The 16,363-nt window shown below is 38.0% G+C and overlaps 2 protein-coding genes across 10 annotated transcripts in view; one reads left to right on the forward strand and one right to left on the reverse strand.

Moving 5' to 3' along the window:
* The window catches only part of rims1a (regulating synaptic membrane exocytosis 1a), a 73,804-nt gene extending 66,618 nt beyond the window's left edge, over positions 1-7,186 (reverse strand). For all 9 annotated transcript variants that reach the window (XM_079635026.1, XM_079635034.1, XM_079635032.1 and 6 more), the window contains exons 1-2: positions 6,569-7,186; positions 4,785-4,859 (exon numbers count right to left, since the gene is read on the reverse strand). In XM_079635026.1, coding sequence (XP_079491152.1) covers positions 4,785-4,859; positions 6,569-6,735 — 242 coding nt within the window. In that variant the 5' untranslated portion in view covers positions 6,736-7,186. The remainder of the gene's footprint in view (positions 1-4,784; positions 4,860-6,568) is intronic.
* Positions 7,187-8,391: 1,205 nt separating this feature from the next.
* asrgl1 (asparaginase and isoaspartyl peptidase 1) lies at positions 8,392-15,990 on the forward strand. The gene is made up of 7 exons (XM_079636238.1): positions 8,392-8,535; positions 9,791-9,983; positions 10,077-10,219; positions 10,484-10,638; positions 11,809-11,930; positions 12,534-12,644; positions 14,554-15,990. Exons 2-7 carry the CDS (start codon positions 9,797-9,799, stop codon positions 14,766-14,768), a joined length of 933 nt encoding a protein of 310 aa, XP_079492364.1. The 5' UTR covers positions 8,392-8,535; positions 9,791-9,796; the 3' UTR covers positions 14,769-15,990.
* Positions 15,991-16,363: the final 373 nt, after the last annotated feature.

Here is a 16,363-nt window from a genome sequence, read left to right on the forward strand (position 1 = left end):
TTTTTATTTGCAAATGAAATCTACTTTATACATGACTCATTCTTCAGAAACTTCTGAGGTAATGGAGATGTTAGCTCTCTGCCAGTATCATAACAATCAAACATCTGATGTTACATCATATTAAGCAATAGAATGTACTGTACATCTTGTGGCAGATACAATGACTTCCAAGATGGAAATCCAAAAATATTTATAGGTCAGAATATCACAGATACTTGGGTGTGGTTTCTTTTAAATTGGCCCAGTAAAGAAACAACCAACCTAGAAACCAACCAGAACAATCTGTCGACCACCTAGCAACCATCAACATGCTAAAACTTCAGATAACCAGAACATTTTACCGACTGCATAACGTTCTGGAAACCACAAAGTTGTAAATAAATACAAAGCACACACAAATATACTGAATTAAATATATTTATAGACAGGTTAATTACAGTACTTAGATGTAATTGGCGAAGTGGCATTTCAAGAGTGATGATATACAGTTCAACAGCACAAGGATGTTTCACATGCTTCCAGATAATATGTGGTAATGATTTTTTGGGAAATCATTCTGTACATTGTTAGGCTACAAGTGACTACCTTTAATAATGAGATGTTTAATTAAACTGATTTGTTTAAAACACTGAATCACTCAGAAATTAAATAAGTGACTTCTCTTCATGAGTAAGTCAATGAATCATCCACTCAACCTATTCGTTCAAAAAATGTATCCATTGTGTATTGTATCCACAGTGTGTGTATATATATATTATAAATGTATTATACAATTATTGTGGTCTAAATAGGTACTTGGTTTTGGATCCAACAATTATGGAATGCTATCTAGAGACATTGCCATCAAATCTCAATTTCTCAAAAGCTCTCATTTAGAGTACAGACATTGGATAGAGGATAGATCATTTTAGCACACAAAAAAATGAGATGAAATTGAGATGAGTGGAGGTGTTGGGCAAAGAAAGTGTCCCAGCATGCCTACACATGCTATATGTTGGCATCTCCATGGGACAAGTTCTCACAGGAGGGTTGGCAGTAATGATCATGACACATTGCTGATCTGGAAATATCAGCCAGACAGCAAACGATGCTTCACTCTTCACCGCTGCCTGCATCCCTCCAGTCATTTTAGGATCAAATAATCATCATCCTTAAAATTGAATTATTGCTTTACTGACATATTAAATAATTTCCAGAATACATAGCCTACATTAAGTGCTAAACAATATAACAGTAACAGTTCCAGTTCGTCCCACCCAATGCCAGGAGCAGATCCATTATGTCAAGAGAGTATTTGTTGGTATCACATAACCTAAACCGCAGAAAAGTGCCCTCTGACCCTGCTATGGGAAAGTTCTATGTGTGTGTGTAGTTGGCTCGCAAAGTATTCCCCAACAAACGGAGACAGATGCCGGCTGTAATTTCCCTTACTTTTCTGTGTTTCTATATGTTAAAAGGTCTAACTTCCCTCGCAGGCTGATTATCCACCAAAACATTTGTGCTCTAAACAGAGTCGCTGACACAAGGATGCAAGGATGGGTGTAATATTGCAGTGCATGGTGAAGGGTCCCTGTCGACTTGACTGCATATTTCTGTGAGTTGGTGAGGAAATGAGCGTGAGCATGAGCGTGAGCGTGTGTGTGTGTGTGTGAGCGTATGTGTGAGCGTGTGTGTGTGCGAGCGTGTGTGTGTGTGTGTGTGTGTGTGTGTGTGTGTGTGTGTGTGTGTTTGTGTGTGTCCTAGCACAGTTAACCAACTGGAGGAACAGATGGACTCCCCACTCTCCTTGTTGTGAAAAAACACAGCTTTTACACACACACACACACACACACACACACACACACACACACACACACACACACACACACACACACACACACACACACACACACACACACACACACACACACACACACACACACCTCATTCAACTCTAAACAGGATATGCTGACATGTTTACGGTTTGCCTATTCATACATTTAATTAGAATACTCAAACAACATTTGTTTCAGAGCTCATTATCTGATGCACTGTAAATAATTTTTTATTTACAGGGGAAAATAAAGTTTTTGTCTCAAAGAGATTCTATCTATCTATCTATCTATCTATCTATCTATCTATCTATCTATCTATCTATCTATCTATCTATATATATATATATCTTTCTATATGTCAAATGTATCAAAATATGACACATTAAAAACATTATCAGATAAAAAAACATATGATTCACTAAAACCTCATCAATGTTAGTAAGCTGTAGATAACGTTACCTTGGTGGTATCAGCAGAAATTGCAACATCACATAAAAATTAACTTCTCAAGTTTTTATTACAGTATTGAAAGTTACTGTTACTTGCTTGCTAACCCAGCTAACATCATGCCAATGCAGTTCAGAGTTAAGCTGCATCACTCAGTTTAAGCAGCTCAGTTTGAGTAGGTCACATAAAACGCACAGCAATCAAACCCACGACCACTCCAGCATCTGTATGCAGAGGTCTGCGAAAGACACGCCGTGTAATGCAGTCGGGCCACTGACTAAACAAGTGAGAGAGTAATTGAGTGGGAGCGGGAGAATTAGGAGCATGACTTTAGCACATGCCAACCCGTGAGCTCAAGCTCATCCTTCTGAGGCCTGCTGGTGGGTGAGAGCAAATGGATTCGGAAGGCTTGTTCTCCAGTGGGTGCTAATGTATGGACTAGGGCGCTATTAAAAGCCACTACTGTGTGATATGCCTGTGCATTTAATTATTTATCTATTCATGTATTCCTCCTCTTTTTAAAGTCTTTTTGTCAGTTCTTGTGTCTAAGCCAGAAGCAAAGGCTAGAGGAGGAGTGGGGCTCAAGAGAATAAGATTACAATAAGAGCAACTCTCTGTTTGATCTTTAGTAGAATAGACCTGACTCAAATACAACCCATCTTCTAAATCCCTTGTTCAACTACAACATTTCTAGGCCAGAAGTCTCTGGTAGGTGCAACTGATCGAATACATTCTGCCTATTGGTAGGGTGCAATGATAATGATAAACAGGACAACTGCATTTTGGCTCAAGTCAATAGAATGCTGCAAGGATTACATATTTGTGTATGTTAAAACGTGGGACGAACGATTTTGCATTTGTTCCATTGTCTTGAAGTCAATGTTTTGTAATTATTAGTATTATTAAATGCCTGAAGGTCTGTGGTTAACACAAGCTCAAGATATGTTCATGTTTTATTCTACAACATAAAATAGATCAGTAATTTTAAGTTTTTACTTTTCTTATAATTGGCTAAATGGGGCTACAGAGGTTGTTGGAGACACGTTATAACACCATCCATCCATCCATCCATCCATCTTCTTCCGCTTATCCGGGGCCGGGTCGCGGGGGCAGCAGTCTAAGCAGAGACACCCAGACTTCCCTCTCCCTAGACACTTCCTTCAGCTCTTCCGGGGGGACACCGAGGCGTTCCCAGGCCAGCCGGGAGACATAGTCTCTCCAGCCCGAGCCACCTCAGCTGACCCCTCTCGATGTGGAGGAGCAGCGGCTCTACTCTGAGCTCCTCCCGAGTGACCGAGCTCCTCACCCTATCTCTAAGGGATCGCCCAGCCACTCTGCGGAGAAAGCTCATTTCGGCCGCCTGTATCCGTTATAACACCTAACAGGAAAATTAATCTATTCACTGGTCCGTTTTTTACAGCCTCAGTGTGTTTATAATCAAACTGTTGCAAACTATTCTGACTCAAACTTTCAGCATTTTAAATAAAGACCGAAAGAGTTGTTGGAAGCTTAATGGTGGTGCCGATGAAGTCATGTGGCCAATGGTGTAGTTCGTTTATAGTCAACGTTCAAATGTTGACTGACCACTGTATAGGCTTCCATATTCATAAAATCTGTGTTCATTTTGTGAAGACGTAAGAATCATTAACTTTTGTTGGTCGCAGCTGATTTTCTATAATAATTTGTCAAGTGATCTAGGGTGATGCTAACTTCCGGGACGGCCTACAAAAATACATAATCACTGCAGAGCTCTATTGAAGCAAGTTATTGGTCAGGCTGATGACACCACAAGTGACCACATCCAGGAAGTCCACACAGAAACAGATGTGCCTTGGCCAACTGGCCCCTTTCTGATCCTCTGACCCCTCCAGAGACCACAGAGAGTGATTGTGAGAGAAATACTCTTTCTGTTGATATGAACCACACCGCAGTTCTCTTATTCTTCGGCTGAGAGAACCAGGGCAATACTGGTGCGCATAAATATTTTAACATAGCATAAATATTACTCTGTCAGCACTCTAAAGCACCACCAAAGGTGCCAGGATTTGTTTTCTTGTTTTTACAGGGAAAAAATAATGCGACTGTGAGAAAGGCTTTGATTTACAACGCAGTGCCACTCTCAGCAACTTCAGTGTGACCCCAACGAGCAAGTTAAAAGAAAAGATTGAAAACATATAACGCAGTCATTTAAAGTATTAAACAATGTCACAACAGCATGCACAATACTGTAGTCTCATTTTTAGACACTGCTCTCCAACATCATTCTTTACAAACACTACAACTGCAAGAAAGTACCAGCATCGAACACCTTGACCTTTCAGGCATTATTATGTATAAGTCCTACATTTTGTGGCAGAGTTGTCAAGGCCCCATTGTCTGACATTCATAGAAACCAGATAGAAACTATCAGTCAGAACATAAAATGACTTGCATAACATGGCAATGGCCACTACGATGTTTATCACTTACTAACATTAGACCGTTTATTAACTTTCTGCAGGTAAACTTTGTTGAGATGTTTACCTGATGTCGTTCTGCTGAGGTGGTTTCTTGTTCCCGACCAGGTTCACTGTTTTTGCTTGTATGGGCTTCTCCTCTCTGTACAAACACATTTTAGACAGTGACAGTAAATCTCTCATACATCAAAACACATGAACACCCAAAAATGAACATTCTGTCAGCGGGACACAAAAGAAGATTTTTACAAACTTATCTTCTTTTATATTCCACAGAAGAAAGTTTTGTAATTCAGGTTTGTTAATGGGTAAATGATGACATAGTTCTCATTTTTGGGTGAACTGTCCCTTTAAGCTAGCACACAAAGTATTGTTGTACTTCTGAATGCCTCAAAAGCGTTGTGAGGTCGACCTCTAGCTTCTGCTTCAGGACAGAAGTTTCTTTGAGATTGAGGAACTGTTCACCATTCAAACTGTCTCATAACACACACCGCAAATGAAAATGAGAGGTTGTTTATCAGTACGCTATAAGAGATAAGATTATATAAGATATACGATTATGTTGGTCTATTTCTCATCTCTATAAGAAATACTGTGTGACTGAAACTGTATATCATTTGACCTGTACTAACCATTTGAAAACAATGCATTTATCATTTTGACGATTTAGTGACAAAGATACACAAGGGCTGAGAAATTAAATAATTGCATAATCATTTCCTATGAGAAATATAGGACAAGAAGTGGTTAAGTTATTGATTGTAGCTACTCAGTAAACCAATTTGAGATGCATAAATCTGATTTCAAATCTCAAGGTGGCCAACAACTAATGTAATATGAGCAATGATGGCCTTTAAATGGCAGGTGGACAGGAAGCCAAGAAACATCTTCACACTCATCATAACAACACTCGTGAACCACAATTCAGAATAAATCTTTATAATCTATCCTACATGTAAATTCCTGGCAAGTGGCAGTCAGAAATCAGATCTCTTCAGATGGTATTTTTTCTAGTTTTCACATGAAGCATATGATAATAAGTTATTTTTATTTGAACACACTTTGAGCTGAACTCTTTGTATGAAAGATGCTATACAATAGTTATTATTAAGAGATTATTATTATTATGAGGATCTAATAAGAAAAGACAAGGAAAACACAAAGCTATGACTACTGCCTTTACCCAAGCTGTAAGTGGTGCTCACACTACAATCAGTGAAGATTTCAATGAATGGGTTAAGGATCCTGACGGTCATGATGACGAGGCACGGAAATATTGTCGTGACCAGGCAGGAATCCTGACACTGGTGGCGAATAGAGCAGAAAAAAACGTTCACTAACCTATTAAAAAATATATTTTTTAAATGTATGATGAGTCTAATAAATATACTAATAATGTGGCATGACACGTGTGCTGCCTGAAAGTAATCCATCACACAGTGAGGTGTAAAACAACAGGGTGTATCGATTTGTAGATATTTAGTTCTTGCATGTCAACACACCCCTCTCTCTTTAACAGCTACACCTGCGACCATTCACCTGTTCATTGCAATTCATCAGACATCTAACAAGCTTGTTTCGTAGTGATGTGTATAATACACACATAGCAGTGCTCATCCATGACAAGTGTCCATAAGGTTGGAAAAAGTGGACATGCAGACTCACCCACCCACTCTTAACACACACACACACACGTACACACTGGAGCTCAGGTGCAGGCGTACAGCCTGATGGCTTTATTAGTAGGCTATGGCAAACAGATGCACCTACAGAAACCATCACAAGCTGTTTTCCTTTTGGTCTCCAGAAGCAGCACGAATACTAGGCTCCCTATAAAGCGTGATGTCTTACTTGAGCATGGCCTCATCCTTCTCCTCTTCCTCCTTCTGCCGAAGCATCACAGCCATGATAATTTTCCTCTCCTCCTCGGTGAGGTGACTGAGGTCCGGTAGATCGGAGATGGAGCTCTGCGTTGTGGGTGGGCGAGGGCCACCGCGGGGCCCCACCGAGGCGGACATATTTTACCCCTGTATGATCGGTGCACAATCCCAGCTATGTAAACCGCTATTCAGGCCATAGTCCGATGGCTTATCTGCGGTTGTCGCGAGCGTGGCGAACCGTTCATCGTTGCGGCAGGCACCCACGGTTGTGCTTCTCTTCCTATACGGCTTTTTCTTCTGTTTCTCTCCCCCCCACCCCCCGCCCGCCCGCCTGCCTCTCCCCTCCAGGTCCAGTTAAGGGTAGTCCATATCTGATCCGCGGGATAAGTGCGAGTCGACGAGGGGGGTCTTGCGCTTGTTGATGAAGCCGCCTCGGAGCTCGGGCTCTCGGGTGGGATGATGGGAGCAAAGGCGGAGTCCGCGCGGCGCTCGCTCTGTTTACCGAGCTCGCGCTGCTGCTGATGCTGCCGCTGTCAGGGAGACGGAATAGTCAATGGGACCGCAGCCCCTCAAGCGCGCGCACGCCTCCTCGAGACGGCCGCGCGCATCTCATTTGAGAATGGGGGCTCACTGCACGCGCGCACAGCATCCTATTTTCGCTCTCCAATCACAGCGCGTTGATGACGCGCATCATCCACCAGCAGCAGACGCTTTGAGATTCACCATGAGATTAAGAACAGCCCGTTGCAAGTAGGCTACAAGTCGTGTAAATGCAGCAGGACGCAACAGACGAGTGTCTAAAATGTTGCTAATAATGTACACTTAGAAACACATAGTAAATTGGGACAACAGGGATACTTAAGCTAAATATTTTTATCATTAATTTATATTCTTTAAAACCTTTTTAGTTCACACTACCCTATGGGAAGGCAATGGGTTTAGTTCTGGCATTATTTCAGGGAGTGTTTCATAACACATTAGCGCAACAGTCACTGTAACCAAATGTGAGGGTAATTTGTGTCTGTGATTTAGTTTTTTTATATGGAAAATAACAATGAATTTTTAAAAAATCAAATCATTTTCGTACAACATTGTCCTACAATATGTAGGACAATTCAGTCATTAAATGGAACATTTTTTTACCATCATAAAACCACAGTTCATAACCCAAGCAACTGTATTGAGTTTAAAATGTTGTTGTTGTAGGCCTATTAAAAAAGATTGTGCACTTTAAAATACGATTGTTGCAATCAGCTATCACAACTTAACATTTATAATTATTTGGGTTGAACTTCAATATCCAGGTTTCCAGTTAATATAATTTTAAATTTCAAGTTGACTAAACTTGCATGAACATATTTTTACAGTGCGGTGTCCAACTTTGACACTATGTGAACATATTTTAAACAACTTATAGGCTGCCCATTATTAATATCTAGTAGGCTACTGTTAAAAAATCTCCAAAGTTGCTGTGTGAGTAAAAATATATAGGACCTAGCTTATATATTTTAAAAACAGACCTTTCATATTGTCTGTATTAAAGCTAAAGATGCATTTAATCATTTATTTAATCACATATGTAATGACTTCCTCGGTTCCTTGAAGGGCATAGCCCTGCAGAGTTTAGCTTCAACCCTAATTAAATGCTCCTGATCCAGCTAATCAAGTCCTTTAGGCTTATTTGAAAACTACAGGAATGTGTGTTGAAGCAGAACTAAATTATGCAGCGCTGTGCCCCCTCAGCAACCGAATTTTGCACCCCTGAGGTGATGCATTCATGAGGACTTTTATTTTGGTGTTTTCTATGTAGCTGCCATGGAGTGTACTCAGTGTAGGCTCATTTCCTCGTGACACAATCTGCAGCTTCCATCGCTTTCAATGCACTTCTGCGATCTCTGATTTGTATGTTCCTGTCGTTAATCTGGCGAGGAACCCTTGGTAAATATAATTATTAATATTATGCATGTGGGCACGTGCACGTGGCACAGAATGACAAAAACGCTCCATTAGATGTGTTGATCTGTTGACAGTAAAAAAAAAAAAAAAACATTCTCCTTGCACTTTATGTGACGATGGGATGTCAGTTTGGGTGATTACAACTTGTAAACTAAATTACTAACGCAATTTGAAAAGGCATTGTAAATTAACTATTATAGCCGTTCAGTGGGCTATTTGTATTGCATGTAGCCTATGTGGACAGATTTATTGTGATAGTAAAGGATTTAGAAAACACTGACTTACTTCCTGTATGTAAATTTGTATGACATCTGGTCTAATAGTCATACAGTTTAGCCATGTGCAACGTAAAGAATAGCTAAATAGTATGTTTTGAAGCTGGTTTTACGTTAGGTCCGATCATACTGAAAAAAAAAAAATCAAACAAACAGAATGATTGCGAGTGTTATATTGCTTTTATACAACAGTTAAACACAAGTTTTATAGAGTAGCATTTTTTTTTGTTCCGCATAAAGTGTTTTTTTATATAATGAACAAAATACAGTAGAAATAGATTCCAATCCAAACAAATATAACTAACATAAGGTTTACAAAAAATGAAATTAAACAAATAAAAATACATTTAAAATATAATAATTGACTAAAACAGTCTGCAGTAAAGCTTTATTTATTTTAATTAACTTACACTCTTCAGCTACAATAATTGTATATAACCCGATTTTTTGTTATCAATACATAGTCAAAATGTAGTAAAAAATTCAAACATAGGACCTTAAAACATGGTTTAGAGTTACTTCTTTTACTTTAATGTCAATTAAATTTACCATATAAAATCATAATATCCACACAAATTGTTTTTGATTCAAAATATATAAAAGCATCTTTACAAGTTATAACCAAATATATGCTATAAATAATTTTTAAATGTAATTCTTGAATCATGTGCAGAAAGTAGTTCTAAACAAAGTCAGCAGAATTGAATGACGTATATCTGAGTGAAACGGTGCAGTAAACCCGTAATCAGAAAAGAGATGTCATTGCAAGAATGGGAAGTTACTTTGATTAAAGATTACTAAGGCACATGAATTTAAAACCAATAATGATGTGCATAGATAAATCATTATTAATACTGCAACATTACATAAAAAAAATAAGAATTGTTCATTTTGATTTTATGGTGAGTTGACCGTTAAGGAATGTGCAATGCCAAGAATATTTGCTATTTATGTATTTGTAGACAGACATGCTGCCTGTAGTGGTGGTGCATGGAGGTGCTGGTCATATTCCTAAAGAAAGAGCTGAACTCTCTACTATCGGTGTGAAAGAGGCAGCCAGGACTGGGTATGCCATTCTCCAGAAGGGTGGAAGTGCCATGGATGCTGTGGTTGAAGCAGTGACCTCCATGGAGAACAACCCAAGATTCAATGCAGGTACTCATAATATTCATGTTTAATTCATTTTAATACCTAATAATACTACATCCAGAATAAGTAGAAAACTTGGGTAATGCCTGTATGTCATAGGTCGGGGGTCAGTGCTAAACATGAAGGGGGAGATAGAGATGGATGCAATTGTGATGGATGGCAAGTCACTAGCTAGCGGGGCTGTGTCAGCAGTCAGAAGAGTGGCTAACCCTGTGCAACTGGCCAGGCTTGTCATGGAGAAGGTATTCTTTTAAAATTCATCATATACCTGTATTCCCAAAATACTGTACATGACCACCATGGGAGAATTAGTTTTGAGTAATCTACAGTTACCAAGATTAAAAACGAAAAGTGATACACGGTACACAATAATTAAGGAATACTACGCTATATGCTATCAACTGCTTTTTGCATACATTGAATACAACCATTAGATGATTTTAGAACACTTTACATTTCAAATAGTCAAATTAATAATGTGAATGACGTCTGTCCTCTCTCTGGAGACCAACCACTTGTGTCTGACTGCTGAAGGGGCCTCTAAGTTTGCCAGAAGCATGGGTGTACCGGAAGTGCCCGAGGAGTCATTGATCACAGACTATGCCAAGATGCGCTGGAAGAAGAACCTGGACCCAGATGCCAACCCTGTGGAATGCCAAATGTAAAGCTTTTATGTAATGAAAACGGGTACAAAGTGCTGACATAATGTTTTTGGCATAAGATGTCTAATGTCTAGAACTTCTACTAAGAAAAAAGTTGCAACAATAGTTAAAGGGATTGTTCACCCTAAAATGAAAATTATTTCATCATTTAACTTCATGTTGCTTCAAACCTGTGACTTTCTTGCTTGCTTGTAATATCCATATTAATATACATATAATGTCAACACAAGCACACACACACATACAGTACATAGTGTACATATGTGTCCATTGAAAAAGAAAAATGTTAAAGGAAAGTCAGTGGTTTTGCATGGTATTTTGTGCATTTATTTAAAATGTACATTATATACAACGTTTTGACGTGAAACGTCAAAGTGACGTTTAGTCCTCAGTGAGAATGTGTAGCAAGAGACCATTGCCTAAATGGTGCCATTTTGTAAATTGCTCCACTATATTACTATATAGTAAGTCAAAAGTGGCCTACAACTTAAATTGGTACCAAGTTAACACAAACACTTGTAGGCAATAGCACAAAGATGCAAATTAAAATAAAAAGTACTTGAGAACTATTACTGTATAATGTAAATATACACGGATACCTATTAAAGCTACAGAAATTTAGTTAAAAAGTTTTTGTTGTTTGGTTAATATTATTAACAGAAGGAAACAAGCTATATGAGGCTACGGTCACTTTACGACCTAATGCATGGATCCATTATATTGACACAATCAATATTTTTTGTTTACGTTCACATATTGCAAGTCATAACTGACTGACGCAGATATTTGTCATGATAGCATGATCTGCTATGGGGAATTCACATATTCTATATTGTACAGCAGCAGCATGTCTTACTTGCTCACATCAGTGTGTCGTGTATGTATTGTCAGTAGCAAGTCCCGTATTTGCTCTGCAGAAGCAACAATAATAAACAGCAGCAGAGTAGCAGATTTATTCCACCAAGATAAAACATATTAACATTGTCACATCCATTACCAAACACTCCTAAAGTTGCCATGATAGAAATGAATTAGAAATTACATAATTGTTTATCGACTTTATCTAATTTCTTTGTTTGTTTCTAGTCCGCTATTCCTTTGCTACCACGAAGTTGGCCATTTTGTTTGTATGTGTTTTTAAAGCCATTTTTTTTGTGCGTGTGTTTCAGGGGCAAGATGGGAACAGTAGGTGCAGTAGCTGTGGACATAGACGGAAACATTGCTTGTGCTACATCCACTGGTGGAATGATTAATAAAATGGAGGGTCGTGTGGGAGACACGCCGTGTGTTGGTAAATCCGAACCTGCTGTTTTGTAGTGTACAGTATGTAAGGGGCGTTGATTTGATCTGCACCACAGAGCTCTAGTGTTTACAAAGTTGGGAGGAATCAGCTTACTTATTGAACTGACATAGAATAAAATAAAATTGTTGAAAAATTAAACCTTTAATTTGACTAAACCTAAGCAGCTGGTGTGACAGGGATTGAACTTTGACCTTTGGACATGCAGTAATGTGGGTAAATTTCAGCTGCTCTGAGAGCTTGTTGCCTGCTGAGTTAATATTCAAACCACCGATTTAATCCCTAGCTCAGCACAGCACCCTCCACATACATTCTCTCAGGACACACTTTAACCTGTGGGAATCACACACACACTAGTTAATGATAGATAAAAGAGCTGCTATTGTCTGCTTAATAAGTAAATAAACAAAAATTAAAAAAGACAGATGCTTTATTCTCTGTTATGCAGTGATTATTATCAGGGTTTGCCTCAAATAGGAGGATGGTTATCTGGAGCAACAGGTTTGCTGAGTGTGTGTGTGTGTGTGTGTGTGTGTGTGTGTGTGCGTAGGAAAGATCTCTCTCAGGATCTTTGTTTCTATCTCTGATTCTCAGGATGTGGTGGCTATGCAGATAACAAGATTGGGGCTGTCTCACCCACAGGCCATGGGGAAGCCATTATGAAGGTCACTCTGTCCAGACTGGTTCTCTTTCACATGGAGCAAGGCATGTGTTACAAGATCTGCACAACCTATTTAGCATAAACAAACAAAGCTTTGGGATCTTTTTCTAATTTTTCACAAACAGATTTACCATAGAGTATTTATTTTAACTATGAACATTAGACTTTTCACTATATGTAATACTTGATTCTGATTGGTCAGTTGTATTAGGCGGCCAAATATTTTTTATAATGACTGCTAAATTGTATACACTACCGTTCAAAAGTTTGGGATCAGTACTATTTAAAACAATGAATGAATGTTTTTTTCTGCAAGGACACATTAAATTGATCGAAAGTAACGGTAAAGACATTTATAAAGTTAAAATGTATCCATTTCAAATAAATGCTGTTCTTCTGATCTTTTTTTATTTATTAGCGAATGAATCCTGAAAATATATGTATCATGGATTCCACAAAGATATTAAGCAACACAACTGTTTTCAACATTGATAAATATGTAAAAGAAAATAGAAAAAGGTCAAATGGAATTGTAATATTTCACAATATTGCTATTTTTACTGTATTTTTTAATCAAATAAATGCAGCCTTGGTGATAAGAGATTTCCTTCAAAAACATAAAAAAAATCGTACCTCAACTTTTAAACGGTAGTGTATTCTTCATATTAACACAACTTATAAAAGCTTAGTATCAAAACTAATGACTACGAAATGTATTTTAAAATAATCTTGAAGGACTTTGGTATTCATTTTAATATACAGTACATGGTAAGCATGAAGCTCAGGAGTCCGCAGTTAAAGCAAGAAACTAAAGTAATTTTTTTAGAAGAATTACTAGGAACTTGTGAGAGACAGCTAGAGCGGGATTGGAGAGAGCTTAAAATTAGACAAAGCACGTAAGATTGTAATTAAAAAGGTTAAGTTAAAAATAGTTTAATACTATAAAAAGTAACTTGAACTACAGATTAATAATACATAACTGTGCACAAGTGCAAGAGCTTTGCATAAGGATGGGGTAAAAATAAACATGTCGGGGTTTATTTTGCGATAATTACTGTCCTATAGGACATTAAACTACTGTAGACACAATGATCGTAATATATAAAGAAAAGTTAAACTAGCCATATGGCCAACTGATATCTCTCTTCCTCTGCACTGTGCACTTGTAATCAGCAGTTTTAGTATTTTTACGGCATGGCATCTATAAATGTCACATCGGACCATAAGTCAATCTGCATTGTAATACCGATTTAGAAGCAACACAGGTATATTGACATGAGCTCAAATGGACTGTTCTCATGTGTTCATGAATAGCTGTGAGAATGATTCCTAGCAGCATTTTAGCCAGTGAATAAACAGCTTGAATTACTTCAGCTACACATTAACTGAGATCGAGGGCCTCATTAAGATGCTTGACCTCAAGTCTTTTCAGGTAAACATTGCTCACTTCATGGGTTGAGCCAGTCTTTTATGGTGTGTTCCGTAAAACCTCCTCCAGCACCACTTGCAATGAGTAGACACATGGAAGTCAGAGGTGTAGAGCTGTCTGAACAGTAAAGTGAAGATTAACCAGTCTGTACATCCTCAAAAGGGCATTTCATATAACAGGGCCTCTTTTTATCCAGCCAGTATCTTTTGTAGTGTGAGTTAGCCTTTGTTTTCTGTTGAGGTTATTTGAGTGTGCATGCTTTTGCCTTGTGAGTGGGAAAAACACAACAGCAAATGTTTTTGCTGATCTCGCCTTTTTTTTAAAAATGTGTCTTTATATAGGCTGGCTGTTGATAAGATTTATTTGGTCTCACCTGAGATCCATTCCTTAGCATTTAAACCATTTTCATGATCCCCTTCCTTATCGTGCACTTTATGGTCACCTACATCTGGTAGAGAGATCTGAAATGATAATACAATGCACTAGCTTGATAATATAAGTGTGTATTCTTCTTTGTTCTCTAGGGAAGACCCCAGAGGAAGCGAGTGACCTGGCTCTTGCGTATATGAAGGAGCGGGTGGAGGGTCTCGGCGGGGTGGTGGTGGTAGATCCCAAAGGGACCTGGGCAGCTCGCTTCAGCAGTTTACAGATGTCATGGGCCGCTGCCCAGCAGGGTGAACTCCACTTTGGGCTGTACCATGGTGAAGACTTTGTAGAGCCTGTACAAGAGCACACATAATGAACACACGCACACACACACACACACACACACACACACACACACATATATATATATATATATATATATACAGTATATGTGACCCTGGACCACAAAACCAGCCACATGGGTAACATTTTTTAAATTGAGATTTATACATCATCTGAAAGCTGAATAAATAAGCTTTCCATTGATGTATGTTGTTTTTTTTTAGGATAGGACAATATTTGACCGAGATATAACTATTTGAAAATCTGGAATCTGAGGGTGCAAAAAAATCGAAACATTGAGAAAATCGTCTTTAAAGGTATCCATTTATGATTCGCGATTGTGCTGCATTCACTCACAAAAATAAATGTTATATATATTTACGGTAGGAAATTTACTAAATATCTTCATGGAACATGATCTTTACTTAATATCCTAATAACTTTTGGCATAAAAGAAAAATCGACAATTTTGACCCATACAATGTATTGTTGGCTATTGCCACAAATATACCCGTGCGACATGTGATCCAGGGTCTTGTGTGTGTGCGTGCGTATTGATTATATTTTTACAATCAGTATTGAATAGAAAGGGAAATATGTAAATCAGTGTTAAATACATACATTCCTCATGGCAGTGATATTTTAAGCATTTTGAAGTTGATCATCTTTACACTTAACAGTAAAGCAATGTAAGTCTTACACAGATTGATTGAAAAGAATACAAATCAGTATTATAACACTCCTTATTAGTTTTAGTGTAACTGTCCCAAGTGGTAGTACTGCATGTTGTCCACTTGGTGGAGATAAATTATGTTCTTTGGAGTCAAATGAGAGAAATTTGTTAAGGTGCAGTTCACATTTAATAATAATTTACAAAATTGTAGAGAAAAAAAGTGTTTTACATGTACTGTAAATGGCACCTAAGAAAGTCAGAATATCTTAAATTAATAAATTACCAGACTATTTTTTGAAGAATGAAAATCATGATTAATTCCTTTAGTACTTCAGTGTGTCTTTTTCTTCAAAATACTAAAAGAAAATGCAACTTTTTAAATCAGCACAAAATATTTTTAACCTATAAATAATTTTGACATGTAAATAAACAATGCAGCAGTTCATAATCTTTTGTGAGAAAAGTGTGTGCCGAAGAAACTTTGTAACATGTTTTAAATGGTGTGTTGGAATCATCACACCATTTATACTGATTCTTTTGGAAGGTGAAAACATGCAGAAAATAAACTTGTTGGTGTGTCACTTGTGTGCTATTTTAAGTTGACAGCCCAGATACAGATAACATCAGTTCTGTTGTTTTCATGTACAGTATAGTGAGGTGACGTGGCCCTTATGACAGTTTAAGTACACAAGCTCCTGCTTATTGTGTCAACACATAGGCCAGCTTGCAAGTTCCAACTGTGAATTGTCTTCATAATGATCTAAAACCCAAAAACCAGTTTTTCTGCCCTCGGCGGTCAGTTTGTGTTCAAAATATTCCACATGGGAGCATGCAAAACAACATCAACTTTTGCCCTCTCAAAGACATGACCGACAAGTCATGACCTCTCTGTCCTTTTGTGTCTTATTTAACTCTTAAATGGGCAGGAACTAAAAATTTATATTTTTTTATTT

The sequence above is a fragment of the Phoxinus phoxinus genome (assembly GCF_949152265.1).
Source record: "Phoxinus phoxinus genome assembly, chromosome: 14".
Classification (NCBI taxonomy): Eukaryota; Metazoa; Chordata; class Actinopteri; order Cypriniformes; family Leuciscidae; genus Phoxinus; species Phoxinus phoxinus.